Source organism: Xiphophorus hellerii, chromosome 6 (genome assembly GCF_003331165.1).
Source record: "Xiphophorus hellerii strain 12219 chromosome 6, Xiphophorus_hellerii-4.1, whole genome shotgun sequence".
NCBI classification, from domain to species: Eukaryota; Metazoa; Chordata; class Actinopteri; order Cyprinodontiformes; family Poeciliidae; genus Xiphophorus; species Xiphophorus hellerii.
Window position 1 is genome coordinate 15,077,109 of NC_045677.1, and position 18,060 is coordinate 15,095,168.

The 18,060-nt window shown below is 38.0% G+C and overlaps 3 protein-coding genes across 3 annotated transcripts; 2 read left to right on the forward strand and 1 right to left on the reverse strand.

Moving 5' to 3' along the window:
- The first annotated feature begins 968 nt into the window (after positions 1–968).
- On the forward strand, positions 969–4,907 carry agxtb (alanine--glyoxylate and serine--pyruvate aminotransferase b). Its single transcript, XM_032565339.1, has 11 exons — positions 969–1,316; positions 1,702–1,894; positions 2,058–2,122; positions 2,259–2,359; positions 2,446–2,516; positions 2,599–2,683; positions 2,790–2,888; positions 3,381–3,450; positions 3,788–3,883; positions 4,055–4,183; positions 4,584–4,907. Exons 1-11 carry the CDS (start codon positions 1,044–1,046, stop codon positions 4,689–4,691), a joined length of 1,290 nt encoding a protein of 429 aa, XP_032421230.1. The 5' UTR covers positions 969–1,043; the 3' UTR covers positions 4,692–4,907.
- A 102-nt stretch (positions 4,908–5,009) lies between these two features.
- thap4 (THAP domain containing 4) lies at positions 5,010–8,001 on the forward strand. The gene is given in 6 exon segments (XM_032565344.1): positions 5,010–5,580; positions 6,660–6,790; positions 6,792–6,820; positions 6,926–7,035; positions 7,434–7,537; positions 7,695–8,001. Coding segments are annotated over 6 exon segments (516 nt in total). The 5' UTR covers positions 5,010–5,555; the 3' UTR covers positions 7,812–8,001.
- Positions 8,002–9,048: 1,047 nt separating this feature from the next.
- On the reverse strand, positions 9,049–17,964 carry bokb (BCL2 family apoptosis regulator BOK b). Its single transcript, XM_032565342.1, has 5 exons — positions 17,646–17,964; positions 16,895–17,242; positions 15,758–15,886; positions 10,997–11,160; positions 9,049–10,143 (listed from the first exon to the last, which is right to left on the reverse strand). The coding sequence occupies exons 2-5, from the start codon at positions 17,115–17,117 to the stop codon at positions 10,018–10,020; spliced, it is 642 nt and encodes a 213-aa protein (XP_032421233.1). The 5' UTR covers positions 17,118–17,242; positions 17,646–17,964; the 3' UTR covers positions 9,049–10,017.
- Between the last annotated feature and the right edge of the window lie 96 nt (positions 17,965–18,060).

An 18,060-nucleotide genomic window follows, 5' to 3' on the forward strand; every position in this document is an offset into this window, starting at 1 on the left:
ACCATGAAGCTCATACCAGAAAGACCAGGATTCGGGTTGTGAAGAATTTTAGAGTGGGTTGGAAAACAATATTCAAAGCTATAACTATATTAGAGCACTTTTCAAATTATCATCTAAAAATGGAAAGAGTATGGCACACCAGCAAACCTGCAAAGACTTGGTCATCCACCAATGGAGAAGCATTTAAGAGGTCCGTGGTAACTCTGGAGGAGCTGCAAAGATCCACAAGCAGGAGAATTTGCCCACAGTGGTGCAACCCATAAACCTGAACTTCATGACACAATGGCAAGAAGAAAGCCATGGCTGTTGTCAAATGAAAGCAAAATGTAACTCTCTGGTGTAGATGCAAAACACAATGTGTGTCAAAACTCTAACTCTGCACCCTTTCCACCAGGACACAATGGAGTGATATAGATCAACAAATATTCCGCATTCAAGCACTACATCTAACTGAGAACCCTGGGCTATCTTGTAAAGAAGAATGTGCAAAAATATAAGTCAGTTGATTAGCAAAGTAGATATATATTGTTGGAGACTTTAAGCTGTAAATGCTCCAAAAACACATTTAAAGTATTGATTACAACCCACCTTTTAGATATTTTTTAGTTAAAATATTTAGGAAACCATGTTTTCTACTTCCATTTCACAAGAACAAGCTACTTTCTTGTATTCTTTCATATAGAATTTCATGAAAAGATTATGTATTGTTGTAAACTGACACACTGTGTAAAAGTTCAAGGGGTGTGAATATGTTTGCTCTGTAAAAAAAAAAAAAAAAAAAAAAAAAAGCTCAAATAATGTTATTTACCTGACTTACCAAAACCCTTACAACATAAACAGAAGGGTTCATGGAGCATCATGTTCTCTTACTATAACAGTTTGCTGTCGTACACTTTGTTGCGTAAAATGACGCACGCCCTTACCCACCCGGTCAAGGACCTGTATCTGTTAAATGTTCACCCAAACTCACTTCCAGGCTCAGTCTCTGCATCTCTCATTACCTCCATCCCTGCACTCTTCTCTGGTTCAGGACTCCGGCCGTTATGCAGCGGGCTTTGTTCGGCCGGAGCGCGTCGCTCGCTCAGCTGGCGGCAGCGGCTCCCCACGGTCCACTCGCTGCTAGGAGCGCCCCGCTGCTGCAGCGTCTGGAGCGCTCCATGTCCTCCCTCTCTATCCCGCCTCCCGAATGCATGCTGCGACCGCTAGAAGTGCCTCTGCGTTACCTGTTCGGTCCGGGGCCCTCGAACGTTCCTCCACGTGTCTTAGCAGCAGGAGGCAGGCCTATCATTGGTCACCTGCATCCAGAAATGTATGAGGTAACTGTTCTGAAAAACAGTAGGATTCAGTTATCTCAGATTTGGTTTGTTGCGAGAAAATGAGTTTCATTTAGGTAGCCTTTTGGTCTTTGAAGACGCGGTTCCATTTTATTATTTTTGAGAGCTCTTTGATACAGTTTTGTTATTTGGAGAGATGTTGGCGGTTGCGTCCTAGCTTTGATTATCTCCACTAAATTGCTAGATTTTTCTTTTTACATGAGCAAACCTTAGATACATCACCTTTTTTTCTAAACAGAGTGGTGCGTAATTACGCACAGTCCCTGAAGCGCACACTCACTGCCGCCGCAGATGAATACTGCCTTCTATTTTCAATTACAACAAGTCGAACTAAAAGCCTGTTTCACGTTTTAAATTCGTGTCACAGATCATGAGCGATATCAAAAAGGGCATCCAGTACGCCTTTCAGACAGAGAACAACATGACCATATCAGTGAGCGGCTCCGGACACGCAGCTATGGAGTGCGCCGTGTTCAACGTTGTGGAACCAGGGGAGAGCGTCCTCATTACCGTCAACGGGATTTGGGGAGAGCGCGTAGCTGAAATTGCGGAAAGAATGGGTATGGTGTTTTTTTTTTTTTTACATGGCAATAACCCCCCTATCAACACTGAAATTGAAACTCAATTAAAATGTATATCATATTTATATGTGTTCTGAGATAACTGTTGTAGCCTACTGCTTTATTTATGAAATTCTTTTTTGTTTGTTTGTTCTGTCCTTAGGTGCCAATGTACACAGACTGTTAAAGGCGCCAGGAGAATATTATACCAATAAGGAAATCGAGCAGGTTTGGACTATGTCTTACAACTCTGGCTATTACTGAACATCTGAATTGTTTTCTTCCAGCAGACTTTGGTTCACTGAAGAATAAGAATAACAGAATAAGAAGAGTTGGGTGGTTAAAACTCTTTTTTGTGTTTTAGGCCATAGAAAAACACAAGCCGGTCTTGTTTTTTCTTGCACACGGAGAGTCCTCTGCTGGCCTCTGCCACCCAGTGGATGGCATTGGAGACATTTGTAGAAAGTAGGATTCTGTCCAGCTTATCTTTAAAATGAAATATGTTCACATTAAGGCATATTTCTCACAGCTCTATATTTTATGTTCTGCAGACACAATTGTCTCTTCCTAGTTGACACTGTAGCCTCACTTGGAGCAACTCCAATTTTTATGGACAAACAAAGTAGGTCAATAAATAAAATCACAATACTTCTGCTCAGCATTTGGCCTCTATCTGATTTTTACTTTTCTTATTGTATTCAAAGAAATTGACATCCTGTACACTGGTTCTCAGAAGGCTCTTAATGCACCTCCTGGCACTGCACCCATCTCTTTTAATGATAGAGCATGGTAAGACTGAACACTGTAGTGCATCACTGAATGTCTAACCAAAAAATAAATAAAAAATAGGGCAAATTATTAAAGCCAAGTGATGTTTTTTGGTTCCTCAACACAGCAACAAGATGTTTAACAGGAAAACAAAGCCAGTATCCTATTTCTTCGACATGACACATTTGTCCAACTACTGGGGTTGTGATGGCAGTCCAACAAGAGCGTGAGTAATTCTTTTTTATTATTTGTGTCAATAAAGTAAATTCACAGTATTCTAATAAATAGGTTCAGTAAAGTTTTTAAAGTTTATGATCAGAAATATAACCACACATTTCTTGTGTTGTATTGTTTAACTTTCAATTGAAAGTTAAACATACAACTGAAAGTTATAAAGACATTTATAACTTCATAATCCTAAGTTATAAATGTCTGTTGCTTCTCATTTAGTGATGAAGGAAATTCAAAATTTACAGAACAAAGAAACAAATGATGAATGAGATGCTAAAATTCCTCATTTTGGTGATGTGCACAAATGAAACTAAATTGATTTTCTGTTTTGCATTATACTTTGTAAACAGTTACCAAACCAAAGATACTCTTTTTTATGTAGCTAGTGTTTTAGTGCCATCTTATGTTTAAACAATATAAAGTCTTTGATTAAAAATTGTAAGACAAAAATTATAGATAAGACATAATAGTTTGCTCTGGGTTTTAGATATCACCACACTGGTCCTGTTTCTGGATTCTTTGCACTGAGAGAGAGTCTGGCAATTCTTGTTGAAAGGGTAAAGAGATATTTCACTATTTTTCCACCTTACTACATCAACTGAATTTAATACTTTAAGATTTCCCTTTAGACTTTAAACTGTACTTAGTTCAAATTCTCTTTTCATTATTATATATATTTGTTTTTGTTTTTTGTTCTTTTTGGCATCTGCTAATAATGATCTCAATAAATAAAGCCAAGTATAACAATCATCAATAGCCCTGGAGTGCCTACTGATTGGTCTCAAATCTGCTGGTTTTCCTGAATGGAAGTTAAAATTAGTCTACAATATGAACTATGTCCTTTATTCTTCTGCAAGTAAGACTACAACATGACCAATCTTTGTCTCCCTCTAGGGGCTGGAAGAGTCCTGGAGGAAACACAAAGAGGTTGCAGCCTACCTCTACAAAGGACTAGAAGACCTAGGGCTCAAGCTTTTCATCCCTGACAAAGTAAGACAGTTGAAAAGCTCAGAAACATATATTGTTTTGTTTTTTGCTTGAGTAGAAACTGTAGAACGTACATTTGAAGGAAGTAAATGAGAAAATGGGACAAAAACACTAAAATCAGTTGGTCAAAAAGTATGCTAAAACAATTTTCTTGGCATGATGTGTTTCATGAAGGAGTTGAGGCTTCCTTCTGTTACCACCATATCCATCCCCGAAGGCTATGACTGGAGAGAGATGCTCACCTACATTATGAAGAATCACCACATGGAGATGACAGGAGGACTGGGTCCATCCGTTGGCATGGTTGGTTTCATTTTAGCAGTGTGAACATGCAAAGGTCTCATCATTAGGGTCACTACAGTGGATTAAAGAGATATGACCTTTAGACCCCCTTGTAGGTGATAATATTTTGAAAAAAAAAGAAATGAAAAACATAATAAAAATGCAATGCCTTTTCGTTTTAGTATCCTATTCATGTTTAAATTAAACATTTGACTACGCACACAAAAACAGACTTTCTTAATATAATTTCGATCTGTTTCTATCTAGATACAAAATAAGGGACATGTTAACGTGTATATTTAAAACGTAGATTCCATCTAAATACTTACATCAGAAGCAACGTTGAAAGACTTGAGTCGGGGTTTTTTTTATAATCCTACTGAGTCACTGCAGGCATTAATTCACTCTCTGTTTTAATTAGGTGATGAGAATCGGCTTGATGGGATACAACTGCGAGAAGACCAATGCTGACAAGGCATTGCATGCCCTGGCAGATGCTCTGAAGAACTGCAAAAAGAGCAAGCCTTAAGAACTCATATTCTCACAGCACTGACTCTGCACACATTCATAAGATATATCCAACATGGTTGGAACATTGAATAAAGTGCAGAAATCTCTTAGTGCTATCTACTCTAAGGATTTTTCAGCATAGCTCTTGTATATGTTTGCTATTATTAAACTAAAGTTGCAGAAGCTGCCATGCTGAGTACACTGATGATGTTAATAAAGTCTGTTTTCTGAAATACTTAAATGCTCCAGTGTCGTTAAACAGAAAAGCTGAAATGTCCTGATATTTTTTAAACTATCTCAAGCAAACTGTTCCAAATATCTTATTTTCATACCTGCTTATCCTTGCAGGAACAGAGTTAGCTGGTGCTTATATCCAGTAGTTGGTGGGTGAGAGAAAGGGTATGCCCTGGACAGGCCAGCAGTTCATTACAGGGGCACTCAACTATGTACCCATAGATTCACACATAAGGGAAATTTAGAGTAACCAAAGAAAGTCATGTTTTTGGAGCACCTTAAGAGGACTCACACCTGCGTACAAACCATGCAAATTAATTGCAACAAGACCCTTGGTTGGGATTAAACCCAAGAAACTTCTTGCTAGACAACAGTTCTGTCACTTGTTTGAGTGAAAAGTTTGGAGATTTAACATTTACATCATTTTCAACTTTGTTTGATCAATTCTAATTAAACTAATTATTAACAATTGTGCTCATTTAGTTTGTCATCTCATGCACATTGTCATCTCCGACAAACTACACTTCCCAGGAGTCCATGCGGTGCTCGTTAGCTGCGTCTGAACAGGTTCTACCTCTTTGCGACTTTCGCTTTATATTTCTGTCCTTTGTTAGGTTTGACACTCTCCGTCCAGAAGCAAATTTTGTCCATGGCGGCTCCCACTGATGGCAACGGTAAGTCCGGAGGTCATGTTTAAATTAGGATTAAACTATAAATTAAACAATGTTAAAGGATTTTTGTTTTACTGCTTAAATGATTTGTCACAGTGACACGGCATGTCGGTTTTTGAGACTGATAAAAAAAAATCCTTAGCCTTTTTCTTAAATAAATTACTGATTTTCATAAAATATTTGTAATTATTATTTTCTTGGTACATTTTCTTTTGCCGTGCACTTCGTTTAGGTAACTTTTGTGCATGCATTTGAGTTTAACATAAACAAACAAACAGACACAGCCGCTTCATACTTCATACTGTGAACTGCGCATGTCAAGTGACTTTTCATCGTTTTTATTAACGATGCTTGTTTTATTTGGCAGATTTAATTTTACTTTTTTGTCTTATTTGGATTCAGTCGTCTTCCTGCCGTTTATCTTCTTCCTCGAGTGTTTTTCATCAACGTCATACGGTGCTCTACTGCCATCTTCTGGATTCAGATCAGTATACAGATTCTGCAGGAAGTGGATTTTAATTGACCCAAAACGAGATTTTTTTTTTTTTTTTATGTCAGATTTCATTATGATGTTGAAATTAGACTTCTTGGTTTTTTTTGTAAAATAATTCGTCCAATCATTTTAATGAAATATTTCACACTGGCACTAATATTGTGCTCTACAGTTTCTCTGTATCATATTTTATCAAACTTGTTCAGTTTCTTGTACTCATTTTCTGTTCGCCCTGAGAACCGTACTTGGTTTGGGGACCCCTAAGTTTCAATCTTAACTTTTGCATCGCTGCCATCATCTGGACATGTTTGTAACCACACTTTGCATGTTTCTAGTTTCTGTTAAAATAACTTGGATGCTTTTATGCAGTGGAAAATATGTAGAAAATATTTACAGAGAGCTCATCCTTTTCTGTAAAGAATCTAAACCCTAGCATTTGGGCTGTGTTTACTGAAAGCAAACAAAATAATTTTCTGCTTTATAAAGAGCATGGACACACTTTCGCTTAATTAAAAATCACATCACACAGGGAGTGTTTACCAGGGTTTTATTGAGAGTGGACTCTTGACCTGTGTGTGTTTATTTTCAGTAGCAGTGCAGCTGAATCCCGTCATCAAGCCTCTCAGTTGGCTGCTAGGCACCTGGGAGAGCGACGAACCCGGAGAAGGAACGTTCCCCACCATAAAACCTTTCCGATACACTGAGAAACTACATTTCAGTCCATGTTGGGCAACCAGTCATCAACTTCACGTACGTTAACCCTGCAGAGCTAGACTTTGTCTCAGCAGCAGAATTAAACTTACTTCTTCGTGTTCTCCATCATATTTCCAGCTCATTCCTGACTGTTTTGTTTAGGTTTAACGCATTTCATGCGGAGTCCAATAAGCCTCTTCACAGAGAATGCGGTTTTATTCGAATCCAGCCGGGGACAAACAAAGTGGCCTTCATCATCGCACAGAACTCAGGTAGACATCAACTAAACACGACCAAGTTTCTGATAATTAGTGCTGTTTTAAGTTCTGCTGATTTTTTTTATTTTTTTAAATCTCTTAAAAACTTGAAATCACAAAATGCCATTATATTGAAATGCAGAATCAGATTCTGCAGCAGTTATGTCTGGCTCTGATTTAGAGCCTGTTACAGACATGTAAACAAACACTAAAAATGGCTGCTTTGTCATTTGTTTTTTTTTTTATTTGTTCTCAAGTCATTGAATTTACAGTTTTTAGTTTGTCTCACCCAGGACAAATGTGTTCTGTCTGCAGAGATATCCTCCTATTGCTTTTCCTTGTTTATGCCTTCACTATATTCGTACTCGCATGGCTTGTTTCAAGGCTGGATGTTGTGTTTTTATGTACTGTAGGTCTGGTGGAGATTGAAGAGGGGGAGCTGACAGGAAATCAGCTCAAGCTGCAGTCTCAAAGCCTGGGTAGAATCTCTTTTGCCAAAGAGCCCCATGTACAACAGGTGAAACTGATCAGTCATCATTCGTACCCAGAAACGAGCTGATATTACTGTATTCTGAAACCCTATGGCGGCTTTCACAATACAGATTTTCCCTATATAGCACATAACTTGCTTTCTGTTGCTTTGATTATTGCATTACTTTTCTCTTTTCTTTCAGATTGGCCGAGTCTTGCAACTTCGACCAGACGGGAAGCTTGAACAGACTGTTTCCATGGCAACAGACAACCAGCCGCTCACTCAGCACTTGTACATCACTTACAGCCGATCATCTTGACCCAACCAGCCGTGGCCCCGCCATTGCTTTTCATCCCACACCTGTCAGAGCAACATTTTAGGAGTGTGGGTCAGAAACCTTTTCTTTCTCAGGAAGTTTATCGTTTGTCATGCATTTTTGTTTTAAATATGTCCCTGTTTTGAATCTACATGGTCCTAATGGATAATAAAGATTAAACTTAAAACGGTAACGTTTTCGTTTTGATAACTCAAACTTAAATTAGGAAAAGAAATGAGGTCTTACACATGCATATTTTTCAAAGCACATGGCCTCATTTGAAGCCTGTAACCAAAGGTGATTAGGACAGAAAAATTGGTATTTTAAATTAAAACCAGAGATTGGAGCTTCTAACTTTCTTTTTCAATGTTATAAATCATCCCACCAAAAATAACTTTTCATAAGACCTATATGCTTACAAACTGTAAACAGAGTTGCAGGCAACTCCTACACTTAATAGAAAACAGAGTCAGTCTTGCAAATTTTTTTTGCAAAAAATTGTGAGCGCTTCAGACCATGTGGTCCTTTGTGTCATACGTGATAAAGAATATGGTAACTAACAGCTTGCTGTTAATGTGGTCAGTAATACACCTGCACTGGGAACTCTGGCTTATTCTTCTGACTGGATGTCATCTCCTGTCTCTGAGATTAGAGCCAGTGAGTTACTCACTGGAAGGGATTGATAACTAAATCTACATGCAGCAGTCAGTTCAACAGTTGAAATCTGAAATTTGCCAGAAAAACTTTCACGTTAAAAGGACTGAAATAGTCTCAAACCATATGCTACATGTTGTCTACTTTACAAATAAAATTGCTCCAAAGACCTCCAGAGAAAAGCATTGGTGAAGAAAAGCCAAACAGTTTAATGAATGCAACTAATACAGATGAGAACAAATTTTTGAACATCCCAATGTTTGTCTCAGTTTAAATATTTCTAATGAGAACTTTGTCATTAAATTCACACCAGATGTCTGCAACAACAGCATTGGCCTTATTGGACCAGACCATTTGTAAAAATATTAAAAAGCTGGTAAACTTTACTGTATTTGAATCAAATATTGTATTTGGAATTACCCTATTTTATACCTTGTGAAATCCTTTCATATTTTCATACTATATTAATTTTTGAACTTTCCGATTCCTGAGATATGGTTAGGCACCACTCTGAAGCTTCATCAAGTTCTTACAAAATAAAATTAATTTTAAAAACAGCTGGAGAACCGAAATCAAGTGCCACATATTGGTAAGCATTTGTTGAAATTTATTGTGGGTTTAAAAAATATAGAGCAGACACAGTTGCAAAAATAACACTGAACTTTAAACCCAATGCACACATTCATCTTGAAGTGCTTGTTGTAGTGGCGGGTTTTATGCTGCGGTGGAATCGATTGTTGGTTATCACCAAATATATAAATAAAAATCTTAAATAAAATATACAAGTTAAAAACTGAAGTCAGTACAGCAAAAATGTATCATCTACTTTGTGAAAGTCATCTGAAGGTTATAAAAAAAATGGGCTTGGCTGGAAAAAAAAACGTTTTGTGTTTAAATTGAAAAAATATATATACATTTACATCATCACTTTCACCTGTATTTGATGGGAGACACAGCTTGTGCTTTGGCAAAAGCACAATAGTTTCATCTCCTGAAATGTAAACAATACAGCCAAATGCTGCTCAGAGAAAGTGGACTCAGCAGGGTGAAATCTTATCCTCTGCAGGCACCAGAAACCTCTCAGGTAATGTTTCAGCTAGCTTAGCATCCACCCTAGAAGTCACCTTCAGCTCTCTGGAAATATATATTCTAAAAAGAGCAAATCTCCCACAGGACATTGGCAGTAAAAATAGCCTCATATTACATCAGAGAATGAGTGTTTACTGCAATTTGATAAACAGTGAGAAAAAGCATACAACAGGTGGAGGGCGTTGTGAAAAATAACATTTATACTGTTAAATATTAAGGTTATCCTCAATTCTCCACTGAAAACATCAAGCGACTACTCTTTGGTAGAAGGGTAATCACTCACAGGCTTGTGCAAAACATGACACACTGCTGAAACATTTGTCAGTGACCATTCAGCAACACAAAGGGAAGAGCTGGGAAAGCTCAATCCTCATCAGGCACAGTGAGCATTTCCATCTCACCTTTTATCGACAAGACAGAGATTCAGTCCTATATTTTCACCAGTTCTCTCCTCCGTCTGAGCAGCTCACTGCTCCTTCATGATGTAGACGTACACAGTAGTAAGAAAATATTTCAGGGAGTCGATGACTGATGACAGCCATGGACGTTCAGGAGTGCAGTCCATCTTCACCACGCATTTCATAATCTCTGCCTGATGGAAAGGGAAAACGGAGTTTATTTTAAAAAGTGATGCCAGAAGTTTGCTGATTTATAAAGGTCTTTACTTCTTAGATGCTGTTTTAATTTAAGATTTTAAACCTAAATCTGCTGGCATTTTGAATCACTTTGGGCCAAACCTTTGTTGTAGTTTCTAGTAATATTTTACAGTGCTCATTGATAGTTTTTGAGGTTATTAAACATTTTGGGGTTTTGCAACCTTTGTGGCAAAAATTAACATGAACCAAGAAACTGCAATTAGAATAGAATAAAGTAGAATAGAAATATCCTTGATTGTCCCACGATGGAAAAAAAATCTGTATAGTTGTATCATATATTTTTTCTTCATTCATGAACATCTTTCTCAAAACTACCAAATATTTAATCACTTTCTGGATATTAAACGTCTTTAAAAGTCACTCTCATTGTTTTACTATTTCTTACAAAATACCCCTAAAATAACAGATTTAAGTATTGTGTATGGTAACTAGTAGTGAGATGGGACTATAAATAGGGCAAGTTTTGATTTTATTGCGTAAACATATAGCTGGATACTGCAATTTGTAGTACTGCAATACTGTAGCTATATGAATGAATGTGGTTGATAAAGTGATGTTTTACAGTTACCCCTCTCCCTCACAAACAGTGTGACATCTTTTCTCAGTCCTATGTAAATAATTGAGCAAGAAGGCTAAATAAATGTGTAGTATAAGGCAGTTTAATTGATTTAAATCCACATTTCTTAGTTTAGCAGCTTCCTTTAAGGTTTGAGGGCCAGTTAGTAAGCAGCAGCTTTGCTTCTGAATCGGATTTTTAATTCAGAGAAATTACAAAGAAAGCAGACTCACCCATCCTCCCCGTCTCTTCAGCCAGGGAACGAGAAATTTGCGGACAAACTGTCCAAGACTGTCCACTATGATGTGCACTGTGGTGGGATGTCCCTGTCTGACGCAGTCCACTGCCAGGGCTCCAGCTACTGCATACATGGCAACCACTTTACCCCATGTTATACCTACAGCACAAAAAATAAATAATTAATTAATTAATTAATTAATTAAAAAAACAATAAAGACATTAGTGCAGTAGGTTTAATTTTAACTGTGTATATACAGGCAAATCTGAACAGATCTGAGAAAACACTGCTGATGATCTCATCCCGTGCCTCCGGGTGTTTAACTTTGAATATAGGTTTTGGTTGCTAACGATATTGATTTTCTCTTACAGTCACTGTGCCGTGTGTGTAATGGGCCAGAAACAAAAATAAAACAAAGGACATCAGTTTCTCCTTTTCACGGAAGCTGAATTTCTGGACTGGGAATCAACAATCAATTATTTACAACATTAGCCATCCTTCCCAGGCAATAATCCCTCTCCCCTCTGAGTTTTAATATTGTGCAGCCACTGGACCTTGTACTGAAACAAAAATCAAACACCAGGTTCAGGTCAACAAACCAGAGTAATTTGTGTTAATGTGACTGATAAGAGTTCTTATACAAACTGCCAGCCTTATTGTCAATTAAAGAGGTTGGGATTATGATGCCATCAACCATAGCTTAAAAGCTGGAAAAGAACATAACGTAAGCTTTTCCACATTTTGTTATGTTACAACCAAAACATTAATTTTTGATTTAGTAGGACACAAAGAAGCACAGTAAATTGTACAATGCATTTGCTTTTAGCTCTACTTACCCCTAGATTAAAAAAAAGAATGCGAAAGAGCTGACTTCAGAAAAAAACTAATTATTCATTACAAAACAGAGACTACCTGTGTGTAATTTTATCTTGGTATAAAAGCGGTTGTTTTACGAAAGCCTAAGAGGTTTGGTAGAGAAGCAGTTACTTATCTGTATTGTTTCTGTTCTTATAAGAGCTTTTTTATGTCATACAGCATTCATTTCTACTAATGAACGAACAAAGCTGTCATGAAAAACTAAGTGCATATCACACTAAACACATGATACTCCAGGTGAAACAAGCTGACAGTGACATCATGGGAAGTTGGCAAGACCTAAATTAAGCTAATTTAAAGAAGGAATAGAATTATCCAAAGTCCAGATCACAATCCAATTGAGAATCTGTGACGAGACTTAAAACTACTATCCAGATGCTTGCTACCTAATCTGATGAAGCTTGAACTATTTTGCAAAAACAAGCAGGGTAGACATACCCAGAAACTTTGCAGATGCAAGTGAAAAGTTGGTCTACAGAGTATTGATTTAGAGAACTGAATAAAAATGCAGACTACAGATTTTTATTCTTTGAGCAATATTTAAGAAAGAATTGGGAAAAAACCATGTAGCATTCTCCATCCATTTCACAATTATGCTCCATTTTGTGTTGGTTTATCAAATAAAATCCTTATAGTGAAGACTGTAATGTAAAAGGGTGTGAATACTTTGACATAAAAGTGCAAACTGAGCCTGCTTGAAAGGAGCTGCCTGACCTGACAATTACAGCCACACGAACGGTTCTAGGTACAGTATTCAGAGAAGCTGGCCCTTTCATAATAGCCATCAGGAATGCAGCTAAAGGCTAATGTCATTGGCCTCTTTTGGTCCTGCTTGCTTTGTCATGAATGTTCCACGGGGCTGATCTGCAGAGTCTGACGGTGGCTATAAGGGGATAGAGCCGTGGGTGAGCTTAAATGAGATAACAGTCCATGGACGCTATCCGAGCACATCATGTCTCAGTCCCTACTGAGAAGCAGGCCGAGAATAGACACGAGATTGTCAGGGATAAAAGAGGAGGGCGGGAAGAAATTGAACAGGGGTGGGAGGCAGAAGAAGATAGATGAAGGAGAGACGAGCCATGTTGATCTTAATGGAGGACAACAGAGCACAGAAGGCTGCTTCAATTTCTTTTTGGGCTGAAGAATGCTAACAAATACCTAAAAGCTAAAATAAACTTTTAAAGCAAAAGGAAAGGAGAAGGTATGTCTGATTTTTTTGTGTTTCCTTTTTTAATCAAAGTTCTCAACCGATCTCAGAAGGCAAAGTGCAACTCAAGCTCCCAAGTTTGTTGTTCTTTCAGAGGAATCCCACGCTATTTCCACAAATTACGGCCCTGTGACATCAGAGTGGGGGAAACATTCGGCCAGAGCGCAGGCATGAAAATTATATTAAGAAAGTCTGTTTTTGGCACATCCAGGCAATGAGCCAAATGTTGCATGTTCATCACAGGGCAGCCAGATTCTTCTAATCTATCCCCGAGGCTTATAAAAGAGAACATGGAATTGTTTTATTTGGAAACTTCAAACTGTCAGCACTGTTTTTGGTAGTGAACAAGGAACATCTGTTTTTGAGAAACCCAGAAATCATATCAACATGTAAACTGAACTCAAGATTCGTATCAACAAGAAAAACCTAATAGAGATTGCATAATTTGTTTCCCCCAGAGAGCCTACAAAACACGTCCAGGAAACGACAACGGAGGTCATTTTTCACCATTTGATCAGATCCTCACACAGCTTTTATTTGTTGCCTTTCTCATTCAAGAAGTCTTTTCCATGAAAAAATGTACAAAACATCCCAATGTACAGAGATGCTTATGTGGACTATTTGTCTAACATTTTGCAAGCAACAGAAATTAGCAAGTTTAATAGTATTTTGTGGTATATGACATCCTGTCACTTCCAAAGTATAGATGTTGCTTCTGATGGACTCCCTTTTTGAATAGTGAGTGCTTATTGGGATCAAGGTGGTAGAATTCACATTGTTCAGCTGCATCAGCATGAGGCACTTTACTTTTGTTGTAAAGTCAGTGATTTTTTTTCCTTTTATCTGAAGATCAACTGAATCTGAGATGGTATTTCAATGCTTTATATGGGCCTGCAAACGGTCAGAAAATTACAACATTTAATTTCACTTTTGGATTAATAAATATTGTTGAATTGAGCTGAATTGAATTGAGATCATGCAAGACATTTTTTCTTTTAAATATTTGTGTAAACACAATTGACACAGCATGTTTACTCAGGATCTTCATAACCACAAAATTGATTCCCAAACCAATGCCCACTTGACTCCATGTAGATTTCAGATTTAGAACAAGGCTCAAAAATTTGTCAAAATTGCCAAAGTATATAGAGGAGGTATTTCACAGTTATAGTCTCATCCTGGACTTTAATAACTCAAATTCCAAAATTATGCCACATGGGAGCGAGAGCTAAGCTAACTTTCTTGATGAATGGTGGAAAAATGTTCTCACCAAGATTAGTTAAGTTTCCTCTTGTGCTCGACTCACTTATTCAGTTTAAGGAAGCACACAGGGTTCATTATTCCAAATTCAGATTATTGAAGATTTACATAGAAATAGAAGAAAAATGTAAATGTTGTTTAAGCTCAGGTTGTCATTTAAGTTACATGTTTCTTTATATGTCCAGGGCTTCCTAATTTTTGGACTGGCCATTTTAAAGCAATGTCTTCTGTGATGGGACTTTGTCTAGAGCATTGTCCATTGCCATCTTTGGGACACCAATACAACTAAACTCCACCCAGAGGGAAATTGTTGCCTTCACATCTCTGCTCAGGGGACGTCAACTTCTCCTGGAGTGGAAGTGACAGAATCCTCCCTCAGTATCAAGTAGCTTAAAGGACACTTTCTTTTTCTTCTAAAATTAGAGAAAATAAGGTAAACATTGAAGGGATTTTCAAATTGCTTCTCAGATATTGGGGTGCTACCTGACTGAATATTGTGCCATTTGTTGTCACAAGTCTGATGTTGAGCCAGGGCAAAGGGAATGAGATGGGTAATGTGGGAGAGTAATATACTGTATATGTTTGTTGTTGATGTTGTCCTATGTGGAGACTTAAAATTGAACAAATATCTGGTAGTAAAAAAAAAAAAAGCCAAACTATGCCCAGATAGAGAACTATAAAAGGGCCATGATGTCTCACAAGACTAAAGCATTCAGAAATAACAGACAGAAAAATGTGTGCGCTGAGGAAACGCCATAATAAAAAGATAGTGATCTCCATTTCCTTCTAAAAACTCAAGATCTGAATGAGTAGTTATGTAATAATTCAATAGGCTGCATTATAAATTAGCGGGGCAAATAGTTTTGTTAGGGATTACATAAGAACTGTAACTAAATTAGTCGCTTATCTACAAAGGGATCGACTTGAAAAATTATGACTGATGTTCGTAATTTACCATTCTCCTCTGGGACCACTTTGCTTGGATCATTATCTAGTATTTGTGGAGTCCTATGAACTTCTTTCATGTTTTCTGTCAAGGCAAACATGTTGTAATACCCAAGTTAGAAACTTTTTCTTCCAGTCAACATCAAAGTATAACTTTACAAGTTTCTTAACTGTGAAGTTAGAATATGTACATATGATTTTTTTTAGATAATGTCCCCCTCCACCTATGACTGATTTATCCACTCACCCACCCCCTCATACTGAAAGCCCCTCTGCAAACTAGAAAAACTGCAGTCACCAATGTTAAATCACACTAACTGCCTTCATCTGTAATCTCAACTCCAAGTCACTTCCTGTGCTGGCAGAGCTCCTACACACTTAATAAACAGCGTGTTTACAATCATCATCATCATTATCATCATCATCACCGCCACCTCCTCCTCATCCTCCTCCAGGGTCATGGCATACCTGCTGCGAAGATCTCCGTTGCCACGCCGAGAAAGGCATCTGAAACCACGTTCTCCATGGCAACTGAAATGTTAAGCTGCCGTGCCACGTTCCTGTACAGACTGGGCTGTATGCACTCCAACTCATCGCCTAGGAACAAGAGACAGAGAGGGACACCAGATTGTTAGGGAGAAGAAAAAAAAACATTAAAGCGGCATAAAAGAGACAAAACACTGTCAGGCAGTAAAATTTAAATAAATCGGCAGAACTAAACATAAAACTGCGTGCAGAAATGTAAATAGAAAGAAGAGAAGTCGAGAAGATTCAGACATGGTCTTTTACTCATCCGTTTCTCCAAGCCTATGTCTGAAAATAGCTGATAGAAAATATGTGGGAGAAAAATCTATTTATATTCAAGTCTGAAAGGCTGTTCGGTCCATTTTCTTGCATATCACATGCATTATGTTTTGTAGTTGTACATGTTATTTCTCACAGTTTCCCCCATAGGATATACAGGACGTATTTTATATTTTTTCAGGCAGATAAAGATAGGAGTCTGATAAGGTGTTTTATCCTATCAAAGGTTATTATGTTTTTTAAATTACTGGGTTTCTTTTTCAAATTAATTTCTTCAAGGTCAGTTTATGTCTACATTTGTGGCTAAAAAACAGAATAGCAGTGTTAAAAAAAACTCAGAAACATCTTCAGATAAGATGCATATGAACTTGTAAATAAAGTGATCAGATGACACAGGCTTATGGGTTTCTGAGGTCTAACCGATTGCAAAATCTTTTTTTCAAAGGACTATAAACACATACATGCCAAAAGGTTTGCTGGATGTTCCTTAGTAGAGGTAGTAGTTCTGAAACCAACATAAAATGAAAGGATTACGAGAGCATCCTCGCTTGTGCATTATCTAACCTCCTGAACCATTATCTATCATTTGCTACACTCATGATAGTGCATCAAAACGCACAATGGTCAGTCCATATACTGATGTATTTAATGAAAAGAAAAAATAGAATTTCTATGTATTGATCAGAGCCGATCAAGAGAAAATTGGCCAATTCCAATTTCTGGGATCGGCCCATCTATACATAAATGGCCCTCTACAGAAACAGCCAGATTTAAAGCTCAGTTATCCAAAACTCCTCTCACCAAGACAAAGAAGCACCAGAGACACCTCGGCGAGCGCTGCATTTGGGAGAGAGAAGTTAATTTCAGTCTTGGACCAACCCAACCCGTTCTGGTTGAGCCTGGATAGAATATAGTCTCTGCAAAGTGCTTTGGACTGAGACACCAGCTCCTTCTCGGTCAGCGATCGGTCAAAGACATCGAGGACCTCCGAGGCGAACATAGAAGATCGCCGGAGAACATCCATGTCCTGCTCCTGAGGGATCTGGGTCAGTGAAAGTCTGACCTCTCAGCGATCAGCTGTGTAATCAAGAGTGTCCTGGTTTTCCTCCCAGTGGGGAGCCAAGTTCAGGGATGAGGACAAAACAGCTTCTGTGAGGATAGATAAGAATGAGGCTATCAGAAGGGTAAAAAAATATTACCAGAAGAGTATAAAAAATAAACAAGCAAAAACATAACTATCATGGGCTGAATTCAGAAAAATAAATGTATATTTTTTTTATTTATTTACTAAAAAATAATGCACATGACATACAGGAACTAAAAGTGACCAGAAACTTATATAAGAATACCACGGAGGCGTTATTGTTGAGTCACACTGTGGGATAGTCAAGATATTGCAACACCTTTTTACATTATGCAACAACAGTGATAGCATGATAACGTTTGGGACAGAGACAGAGCAAGACTGACTAAGAATTAAAACATTTATCCCAACTAAGGCGGAAGAAAAGACAAAGAAATCAAAACCTGCATTTGAAAGAGTTACTCTTACCATCAGCATTTCATGCACCTCTTTCCTGATATGACTTGACCTGATCCCGAATTTCCAAAGGAGCTGGGGGGTAAAAGCCTTTCAGCTCGGACTTCTTGAGGTTCTCTCTACTAGTAAAAAAAAGCTCGACTGTACGCGTAAAAAAACCTCTATGTTATACAGAATAATTGGTTCCCACCCCGCGAAGTTCGGGTCCTGGTCTCAATTTCGGTTCGGTCCAGTTGTTTCCGTGCACAGAGCTGACTGTTTGAGAGCCGCCGTTAGAAGACGCCTACCTGTTGTTCCACCTTCCCATTGGCGCCCACTGGGTGCGCTGTTTTTACTGCATGGAGAAGCCCGGTCGTGAATGTTTGCCGCCCGCCTCTCCTTGAGTCTTATCACCCCGGCAGGAGCTTAGACTTTAACCAAGCGCATC